This window comes from Rhagoletis zephyria, unplaced genomic scaffold, assembly GCF_001687245.7.
Source record: "Rhagoletis zephyria isolate East Lansing unplaced genomic scaffold, Rhagoletis_zephyria_1.1 Rzeph_scaffold_12112, whole genome shotgun sequence".
Classification (NCBI taxonomy): domain Eukaryota; kingdom Metazoa; phylum Arthropoda; class Insecta; order Diptera; family Tephritidae; genus Rhagoletis; species Rhagoletis zephyria.
Genome location: NW_016169186.1, coordinates 1 through 10,362, shown reverse-complemented (window position 1 = coordinate 10,362; position 10,362 = coordinate 1). Strand labels below are relative to the sequence as shown.

The 10,362-nt window shown below is 38.4% G+C and overlaps 3 protein-coding genes across 3 annotated transcripts; 1 reads left to right on the top strand and 2 right to left on the bottom strand.

Moving 5' to 3' along the window:
• Window positions 1-639: 639 nt before the first annotated feature.
• KLHL18 (Kelch like family member 18) lies at window positions 640-4,090 on the bottom strand. Its single transcript, XM_017633722.1, has 8 exons — window positions 3,816-4,090; window positions 3,520-3,691; window positions 2,744-3,444; window positions 2,540-2,686; window positions 2,076-2,219; window positions 1,897-2,011; window positions 1,472-1,826; window positions 640-1,406 (listed from the first exon to the last, which is right to left on the bottom strand). The coding sequence occupies exons 1-8, from the start codon at window positions 3,911-3,913 to the stop codon at window positions 1,279-1,281; spliced, it is 1,860 nt and encodes a 619-aa protein (XP_017489211.1). The 5' UTR covers window positions 3,914-4,090; the 3' UTR covers window positions 640-1,278.
• Window positions 4,091-6,956: 2,866 nt separating this feature from the next.
• On the top strand, window positions 6,957-8,607 carry Zif (Zinc-finger protein). The gene is made up of 4 exons (XM_017633723.1): window positions 6,957-7,242; window positions 7,303-8,075; window positions 8,136-8,270; window positions 8,334-8,607. Exons 1-4 carry the CDS (start codon window positions 7,096-7,098, stop codon window positions 8,605-8,607), a joined length of 1,329 nt encoding a protein of 442 aa, XP_017489212.1. The 5' UTR covers window positions 6,957-7,095.
• Window positions 8,512-10,028, bottom strand: Spt3 (Transcription initiation protein Spt3). Its single transcript, XM_017633720.1, has 2 exons — window positions 8,676-10,028; window positions 8,512-8,603 (listed from the first exon to the last, which is right to left on the bottom strand). The coding sequence occupies exon 1, from the start codon at window positions 9,898-9,900 to the stop codon at window positions 8,806-8,808; it is 1,095 nt and encodes a 364-aa protein (XP_017489209.1). The 5' UTR covers window positions 9,901-10,028; the 3' UTR covers window positions 8,512-8,603; window positions 8,676-8,805.
• Window positions 10,029-10,362: the final 334 nt, after the last annotated feature.

Genomic DNA, 10,362 nt, shown 5'->3' with positions numbered 1-10,362 from the left:
ACTTTAAAGCCATTTTAGATTTTATGAATTGTTACACTCTTGCAGCAAACGTACGACATGTATTTGTGTAAATCTGCCTGGTTTCATATCGCTGAAATGCTAAAAAATTGTATAGGCCTACATACATACATATCTATGCAGGTATTTTTTACGCTATTCAAAATCAAATACGAACTGCTTTCAAAATATTTTTTTCCTCGCGCCTTCAACAACATTGGCAATTACTTTCTGGCGCGACTTCATACACTAGATGCACACCAATGCAGGCAGATGCGGTTGCGCGCGTAAATTTGTACTTCAAGTGGGGAAAAAGGGTTGAGCAAACAATGCATTCACGACATATTCCAATTTATTGTTGTGCAAATATTGATTGCAACCTGTTGCATTTGCAGTTGAGAGCCAGAGCACAAACACACCTACGAATTGTAAATACCGTTACACAAATACACACTGCTGAGCGTTTAAGCCAATTTGTGATAGCGCGTAATCGATAGCGATTGTTTGAGTGGCGGCAAGTTACGCAAGTACTAATATAAAATATAAAACCGTAGAATACTTTCAATTGATTTCAACTTTTAATTGCAAATAACATTGGAAAATTGTCAAAAAAATTAGTTCAAGATTGGATTAACGCAATTTTTGGTTGAAACTATATCATTGACATTTATTTAATTGTGTTCCTAAATTTTATATGTACTGATATTGTTTAACGAGTACAATTTCGTTAGTCAGTATTAACAATTTCAGAATTGGATTACAGGTCATTTCTAACAATAATTGAGTATGTATATTAAAGTTTGGCGTAAGACCTGATGTTTACGCAATTTAAATAATTTACAATTATATGCAGTTAGGCAGATACGTATGTAAATGTAGAGGTACAATGACTTAAAAATTTAATTTTTTCGAAAAATCGCTGCACAAGGCTTCTAAACTAACTTACTATAAATGATATAAAGAATATGATATAATTAACGCTTGTGAGCAAAAATCGAAGCTTTCTTAAAGCAAGCAATTTTTTTTTTTTTACTTTATAGATATATTAGTATTTTAACATTCTTCAACTGAATTTGGAATGATTTGCGTTAGAACAATGATAGTTTGCTAAATAGAGAGCACGTCTTGCGTACATAAGGTATCATAACGAGAATTTTCGAAAAGGCAAGCTAATGCATTTATGCTTTTGAAAAAATATCACGAATTATCTACAATCTCAAACTATAACGATTTCTCATATTTATATTATGTATGTATATATTTTAAACTATTTGCAAATAACTACTGTTTACGTATTACTCCAGCGCCTACACCACCACTATGCGCGCACATTGATGGCTCATAAGACCACTCGTCCGTTTCGGGATCGTAAACTTCAACAGTGGATAGATTTGACTCGCCATCGTATCCTGATATAAAGAAATGTGTAGATGAATGTAAAAAAAATGTATTTACATCATTAATTTTTCCTCACCGCCAATAGCCCACAATTTGCCCATATTTGCAGCCAACGCAACCCGACTTCGTTTGCAATTCATTGGCGTTACGAGTTTCCAAGTATCTGTTATGGGATCATATACCTCAACAGAACGCAAAAATGAAGTGCCATCATAGCCGCCACAAGCATATAGCTTTCCATTCAGCGCAGCCACACCCAAACGACAGCGACGATTTAGCATTGAATGCATTTTAAGCCATACATCTTTGATGGGATCATAACGCTCGACCGAGTCGAAAATGGAGAGTCCATCATGCCCGCCAAGCGCATAAACATAACCACCCAAAGCTGCAACCCCACCAGCCGAACGATATTTCATCATAGGCGCAACCTTTATGGGATAAAAAGTGAACAAATGCAGCCAATAGTAAGTGAGATGAATCATCTGTGTGGTTACGTACCGTTTTCCAAATATCAGTCTTCGGACAATAGCATTCCACTGTATTTAGCGAAGTAACACCATCATAACCGCCACATACGTAAATGCAATCATCTAAAGCAGCGACACCAACGGCGCTAGCGTAGAAAAATTTCGTCCAGCGCACTCTTATTATGATTTCTAAATGCATAGATCGCTTACCTTCGCTTGCACAACATTGCACGTCCTTGTGTCCATTTATTCTTTTTCGGATCATATACTTCCACCGTGGAGAGACGTTCAGTACCATTAAAACCGCCAAAAGCGTAAAGTTTGCCATCCATCACTGCGACACCAACGCGAGAACTGCAAATACATGTAAGTAAATTCGCACGTTACCGTTTTAAGTACATATGGTTTAAAATCATATAAGAGAAAAATAAATCATATTTAAAATCTACAGACGCGTATACAGAGCAGTCTGCCTTGAAGAGAAATTTTACTTTTGTTAATAATTGTTGTTCTGAAAAGTTAAATCATTAGTACGCACCGCATCATTGACATTTGTTCGCNCAATAAATCATATTTAAAATCTACAGACGCGTATACAGAGCAGTCTGCCTTGAAGAGAAATTTTACTTTTGTTAATAATTGTTGATCTGAAAAGTTAAATCATTAGTACGCACCGCATCATTGACATTTGTTCGCCCATTTCCCATTTCTTAATCACTGGATCGTATATTTCTACGGTGCTTACTGATTCCCCATTGCTAGCGATTCCTCCAACGGCATAAATTTGCCCCATAATGAATTCTCCGCAACGTTGCCGCGTTCTATGTTTTAAAGCATTTAATTTCCGCACTTCTTAATTATTATATTCATTCAATTACCTGAAGCTTTGTAACAATCCTCTTCTTTCTGGCATTAGATGGAAATCTTTTGCTTCATCCAGCAAATCTCTGCACTGATGCGATGAGCGTATAAGCTCTTCGCGTGCAACACGATCTGCCAAAAATTGCGGTGAAAGCAGTGGCAGACGCACCTTGGATAATACTTGTGGGAACAATGCGGAACGCTTATCTTCCATATGTTTTACCCATTTCATGGAAGCTTCAAAAATCACTTCCTCTGTTGGCACATTTAATTCATCACGTCTTATTAAATCGATGAGCTCGTCAAAATCTAAGCCCAAAAATTCATCTGATTGCACAACTTTGGCAAAGTTCTGATCGATATACTTATCAGCGGCTTCAATTAGATGTGTACAACCCATCGAATCGGCAAAATGGCGTATGCCCAACACATTCTGCGGGTGAAAACGTGAAATCAAGAAATCCGCACAAGCATTGCGTACTTTGATCAGCTGCAGGAATGACGCACCCACCATGAGACTTTGAACATTTTGATTATCGATGCGTACTTGGCCACTGTATGCATAGTTGATGAGACTCTCAAGTGCGGTTGGTTCGATTTCCTTCATTGTAATCTCTTTGATGCGACTCTCGGCCATATTGTTGGTAAACATGGCATAGAAATATGGTATTGTACCAGCTAACACAATGCGATGAGCCGAAAACGATTGATCTTCCACCTAATGTTTAAAATAAAAGTTAAATTGAGGGTGGGGTTTGCACCACCCCCCAGCAGGGTGGCTCTATATATTTACCTTCAAAGTAACATCACAGAGTTTGCCCTGACGACGTATTTCGCGCATTAGCGGGAAACTTTCACCGAAAAGATCATCATGCTTATATATTACGTATTTTTGGTCATCCCCACAATCGCCAAAATCGGGCAAATCCATTATTGATGAATACGTTTGTTGTTGCACTAATTGGGTTAATTGTTGTTGCCGCTGTTTTGTTTGGGATGACGGCAAAGTGTCGCGCCCCGAAATGTGTAATCTCTCCATACTGGGNAAAATCCATTATTGATGAATACGTTTGTTGTTGCACTAATTGGGTTAATTGTTGTTGCCGCTGTTTTGTTTGCGATGACGGCAAAGTGTCGCGCCCCGAAATGTGTAATCTCTCCATACTGGGTTCGGGCCACTGTTCCATTATAATGTTAATAGTTGGTAAAATTATATTATTAAACTAATCCCATCGATTTTTAACGCAAACTACGTAACGAAAATTCCACTGAGGTGAAAAATAAGCCAATAATTTGTAAAAATGCTGCAGTCTGCAGTTGAAAACTTTTTCTTCACTGTTTTGCTCCCCCTTCGTCGAGTTGCCACATGACCAGAAATATTGTGGTCCTGTAATAAATAAGGTTATCGATAATTTAAGAAACCGATAACAAACATTAAGTTGATTGGCTGCAATAAACGTAAATATANGGTGAAAAATAAGCCAATAATTTGTAAAAACGCTGCAGTTGAAAACTTTTTCTTCACTGTTTTGCTCCCCCTTCGTCGAGTTGCCACATGACCAGAAATATTGTGGTCCTGTAATAAATAAGGTTATCGATAATTTAAGAAACCGATAACAAACATTAAGTTGATTGGCTGCAATAAACGTAAATATACGTTTTATGCAGCATGCATGACGAGCCAATGACGATACAACGACGAGACGAGTCGTGAGCGGATGGCCTTACTTTAATTTTCGAAAAACATTACTTCTAAACACATTTACAACGGATAACAAGAACTGAAAATCTTTCGCAAAATTTTTGCTATTTGCTGTTTTAATTTTTTGCGCTTGCATTATTCTTTATTTTGAATATGCCGTCATTTTTCCGAACACCCTTTAGTGAGGGGAACTGTTGAAAGCCTTCCATGAACCAAAAATACAAGATCACGTAAGAACGCGACGTTGTATTTGTAACTGGTTTTGAGAAAAAAGTTTGCGAAAGCGGGTTCGTCAGCTGAGCGTTTGTTTACATCACAAGCACCACTATTTTACACTTTTATTCAAGTAAAGAAGAGTTAATTCCACATGACAGCACATTTTAAAGCATTTTGTTGCATCATTTTACCTAAATTGTGCGTTTAAAGTGCCTGACAATGATTTTGGCTCATTTTGGTTTTCGTTGTTCTCTTTGCTTTGTTTACTTTTCGCTCGTTTTCCAGTGAAACAAGATGGCGTAGAACCCGCTCAAAAAATCGACTTTTTTCACTCTCTTGTTCTTACATGATCTTGTGTCTTTCGTTCATGAAAGCCTTCAGATACAATTTTCGATGTTGCATCAAATTTTCATAGTAGAGATTGTACACATCTTTCTAATAACGGAGTAAAGTTAAGCGGATGCCAGATAAAACTTTGTGGTTTTGCCTGATGTTGGCAACCCACAAGTGTAGACTTTAATTTTGATATGTCATTGTAGAACTAGGATCCGTTATTGTATCCCGTTTGCATATTATTTTATTTCTTTTTCTTTTACGTCTGCCGATACCTAAGCCCGTTGTAACGTAAGACGCGATTAAGCTACGGCTACCCCCTCAACCATAACACCTGACATTTATAACTTTGCCAGCAATAACATAAAAGGTGCAAACCCGTATTCCTTAGATTAAAATTAGTAAAACTGTCAACAAATAAAAATTCGCTNGGGGAAAACTGAGTGAATTGTACATCGGAAATCGACGCGAAAAAATCGCTCAAGTGTGCGCACGTTTGCGGATTCGAAGTTAACAGCCGAATTCGCAACGTATTCGCAACGATGGAATCGCGCTAATGTGCGCTTCGCTTTAAGCGGATGCCAGATAAAACTTTGTGCTTTTGCCTGATGTTGGCAACCCACAAGTGTAGACTTTAATTTTGATATGTNTAAGCGGATGCCAGATAAAACTTTGTGGTTTTGCCTGATGTTGGCAACCCACAAGTGTAGACTTTAATTTTGATATGTCATTGTAGAACTAGGATCCGTTATTGTATCCCGTTTGCATATTATTTTATTTCTTTTTCTTTTACGTCTGCCGATACCTAAGCCCGTTGTAACGTAAGACGCGATTAAGCTACGGCTACCCCCTCAACCATAACACCTGACATTTATAACTTTGCCAGCAATAACATAAAAGGTGCAAACCCGTATTCCTTAGATTAAAATTAGTAAAACTGTCAACAAATAAAAATTCGCTCAAAGCGAGAGANACGTTGTAACGTAAGACGCGATTAAGCTACGGCTACCCCCTCAGCCATAACACCTGACATTTATAACTTTGCCAGCGAAAACATAAAAGGTGCAAACCCGTATTCCTCAGATTAAAATTAGTAAAACTGTCAACAAATAAAAATTCGCTCAAAGCGAGAGAGTTACATTGAAAAGTACGGGATCGCTTTCTAATAAAAAATGGTAACTGCTGTCAAATTCAACATAACCTCAAAACTTTGGTCGTAAATTTTTGCTTATTTTGTTGGTAAACAGGCTCAGCTGACACATATAAATAACCAAAAATACTTTCAAATTCTTTAGAATCCACTTATACAAGTAACTTAATACTTTTCAACGTGAATTAGCGCGGTGTACTTTTCTTTTGTTTACAATTTGGTTGCCAAGCTTACGTTATTTGAAAAACCAACGCTTCTAAAAATTGTTAAATATGGCAATGCAGTTTACGGTTGTCAATCTCAGCTGATTAACATTTTTAATTTACGCGCATGCAATAAAAAAATAGCAGATAAGTGTAAACAAAAATTAGCCGTTTCCAATATTTATTTATGTATAAACAATTAGGATTAGTGGAAGATCAACAACATAAAAACAAAACAGGGAGGAAGCACGAAAATACTGCAAATGAAGTTGAATGAAGTAGTGGCCAACAGTTGTCGGGTGTGCTTGAAGCGTACACCTAAACTACGTTCTCTATATAATNCGGCTCAATGTAAATGTAATATTATACAAGTAACTAAATACTTTTCAACGTGAATTAGCGCAGTGTACTTTTCTTTTGTTTACAATTTGGTTGCCAAGCTTACGTTATTTGAANCAAGTAACTTAATACTTTTCAACGTGAATTAGCGCGGTGTACTTTTCTTTTGTTTACAATTTGGTTGCCAAGCTTACGTTATTTGAAAAACCAACGCTTCTAAAAATTGTTAAATATGGCAATGCAGTTTACGGTTGTCAATCTCAGCTGATTAACATTTTTAATTTACGCGCATGCAATAAAAAAATAGCAGATAAGTGTAAACAAAAATTAGCCGTTTCCAATATTTATTTATGTATAAACAATTAGGATTAGTGGAAGATCAACAACATAAAAACAAAACAGGGAGGAAGCACGAAAATACTGCAAATGAAGTTGAATGAAGTAGTGGCCAACAGTTGTCGGGTGTGCTTGAAGCGTACACCTAAACTACGTTCTCTATATAATCCACTGGACGAAGGTGAAGAACCACCAAATGAGATGTTGCGCCTGATTGCAGGAGTTGAGCTGGAAGCGGTAAGACATACAAAAATTTATTGAACCTATTTTAAAATTAAATGAACATCTTAACAATAGGCTGATGTCTATGAAACACTGCCAAAATGCATCTGCAAGAACTGTGAGTTGTCGCTCAGCATGGCCTATCAGTTTCGTAATAAAGTGCTGCGCACCCATCAAATCCTTGAAACTTTACGCAAACAACTTTGGCCAACTAAAGAAGCAGAGGCGCAAACAAACAAAGCCACATCAGCTGATGTGAAATTAGAATTGGAAGATTGGGGCAGTGATCACTCTAACGATGAGGTTTATATAAATGAGGAAAATTTACAGGATAATAGAGAATTGAAAGTGGAAGTGCTAGAGTTATCATTGTCTGACATTGAAGAAATAGATATGGAAGATGAACAATTGGAGGTCCAATTAGATGAAGACGAAGAAACTAACGAAGAGTGTAAACCGGAATATTTGGAGGAAGCCGATTACTATAATGACATGGAAGCGACTAGCACGCAAACATCGCAGGCGACATCACCAGAGTTAGAAGAGAAAGATAACTCATTCATTTATGATGATGACGTGAATGTTGTTTTAGATGACGACAATGTTAATGAAGTACCCAGTAAAAAACAAAAAGTAGCAGCTACAAAAAGTGAGTCCGTTGAGAATGTAATGCAAGCTGCAAAAAAGGCTAAGCCCAACAACAAAGAGAAACCAGAAAAGGCTCAAACGCGTAAGTCTAACGTCAATGCAGCACACATTTGTGATATTTGCGGGAATATCTATGCAAAGCGGGGACGAATGATGGAGCACAGACGGCGGCATGACAAAGAATTGCGTTTCGCTTGCGAGTATAAATTGTGAAAAAGATTTGGTTGCAATGAATATAATTTTTATTTTTCTTTTGTCAGGCTCTGTGATAAACGATTTCACCTGCGAGAGAAACTGCGCAAACATATGTTTCTACATACTGGCGGCAAACCATATAAGTGTTCATTCTGTAGTAGAACATTTTTCTATGAAAGTGTGAAGAAGGCGCATGAAGCGTAAGAGATATCTGCATGTAATTGTTCAAAAATATATTTAATTTTCACTACTATTCTTTATAGTGTGCATAACGGCGTCAAGCCATACGTTTGCGATGAGTGCAATAAAGCTTTCGCATATGCCCATGCGCTCAGTAAACACAAACTTATACACGCCGACATCAAGCTGTACCACTGTGAGTACTGCAGTAAGGACTTTCGTCTGCAGCATCACATGAAACAGCATGTTGAAACGAAGCTGCACCAAAATGCCGTACGCGTTGCACAGATGTCACTCGCCGAGGCACAATCAATGGACGATCCTTCACTTATGCACACACCAACATCCGCGAGCTGAGGAGAAGTTATTAATAAGTACAATATAAACTTGTAATTTATCCCTAATAAAAATAATGTTATGCTTACTTTCTAAATAAAAAAAACTCCATGTCAGACTCTGTTATTTAACATTTATAATGCTATGATGATGCAATTTAATGTGTTCATTACTTTCTATCTATAAGCTAAATCTGTAGGTTCCTTTGATGCCACCACTTTAAATGGCAAGAAAAGAGCGCCGAAAATCAGCGTCACAAGAGCTGCGATAGAAGCCAATTTTTTTGCTAGTCATTTGCCGGAAACGGCGCATCCCTTCGTGAATTTCCTGGACGCTTATGGGTCGCACCACTTCCATGCCGCGTCCCTGCGTTACTTCAGGACAAATATGCAACATTGCAGGCGAAGCGCCAGTAGAAGTAATCCGACTGTATGGCTCCGTGACGCGATTCTCAGAGTTCAAACGCGTCAATATGGCATAGTCCACAATTACGGCTATGGTTTCATGTGCGAAGTAAGCTAAGATATTCATTGTAGTTGTAGGTATACGCAGATCAGGCGGTAAGTCGAGAAATCGGCGAAACTTATTTTTGATCTTTTCACCATGGCGACAATAGAACGAGGTCTTTCGTGCCTCATTGAATTCCAAGTACTGCTGGCCAGTGAGTATTTGCGATATGCGATCGGCACGAAATAGACGACGTGTACGCTCTTCATCGTACAATTCCGGCACTTCGATTCCCAGTTCGTCCTCAGACTCCTGCTGATCTACATCATCCATGAAATCCTGTGGTCTTCCAGTACGTATACTTAGGAAGCGCTTTAATATCTTCATATCCTTTAAATGCTTGCGCATGCGTGCTATCTTAACGGGATGGTTACGCATGAGAAATTCAAAGTCTGCCTGCGTTGGACAAGGACTATTTTTGCGCCGCATGGCAACCAGTGAAGCTTCGTTGAACATTCCACGCAATTGTTGCTGCAAAATATGCTCCACTAATTTAACACTCTCCATACGGGGTTGATCGCAGTCACCAAAGCTCCGCATTATATCGGAAATTTCGGGCAGCAAGGTGACTGGCGTATCGTCGGCCACACCACTAGCTGCAAGTCCACTAGCAATGCCGGCTGCATTGCTGCTGGTGCTGCTGTTGGAGAGCTGATGCTGAAGCGCATGTGGCGAAGCAACGGCCTGTGCTTGCTGTTGCAGTAGCAATGTGGGTGTTGTGGCACCATTGCCATCGGAATTTGTTGCCGATGCCGCGTTGAAGCTGGTTGAGTTTTGACGCGCGGGCCTTTTACTGTTGTAATTCATAATCACATTACGGTAATAAGAAACCTTTTGTTAAAATATAATTTTCTATGAAATTGTTTACAACAAACTGCAAAACGCCTGCCAAACGCGAACCAAGTTAAAAGTCAGAGCTGTTATCAGATGTTATCTGGCACAGCTGATAATTTGCGATGCGGTTCAGGGTTGATAACAGTGATCAGACCACTCTGCGGTAGAATCAGGAAAAATTGTGTTGGTTTTCAAAAAAATGTGGTAGATCTTTGGTTTGGACATATGTAATACTTCTATATTGGCAGTAAGCTAACTTCTCAATGTGTAAGCATTTCGAAATCAAAGTCCCCTTTCAGACCACAATATAAGGTTCGTTCGCGTAGCTGTTAATTGTTCATGTTTAACCAANTCGAAATCAAAGTCCCCTTTCAGACCACAATATAAGGTTCGTTCGCGTAGCTGTTAATTGTTCTTGTTTAACCAAAACTTACA

Coding starts and splice junctions, on each gene's coding strand:
- KLHL18 (XM_017633722.1), bottom strand. CDS start 3,913: ATGGAACAGTGGCCCGAACCCAGTATGGAGAGATTACACATTTCGGGG. Junction 2,012..2,075: donor GCAATGTTGTGCAAGCGAAG/GTAAGCGATCTA, acceptor TTTCTACGCTAG/CGCCGTTGGTGTCGCTGCTT. Junction 1,827..1,896: donor AGACTGATATTTGGAAAACG/GTACGTAACCAC, acceptor TATCCCATAAAG/GTTGCGCCTATGATGAAATA.
- Zif (XM_017633723.1), top strand. CDS start 7,096: ATGAAGTTGAATGAAGTAGTGGCCAACAGTTGTCGGGTGTGCTTGAAG. Junction 7,243..7,302: donor CAGGAGTTGAGCTGGAAGCG/GTAAGACATACA, acceptor TCTTAACAATAG/GCTGATGTCTATGAAACACT. Junction 8,076..8,135: donor GAATTGCGTTTCGCTTGCGA/GTATAAATTGTG, acceptor TTCTTTTGTCAG/GCTCTGTGATAAACGATTTC.
- Spt3 (XM_017633720.1), bottom strand. CDS start 9,900: ATGAATTACAACAGTAAAAGGCCCGCGCGTCAAAACTCAACCAGCTTC.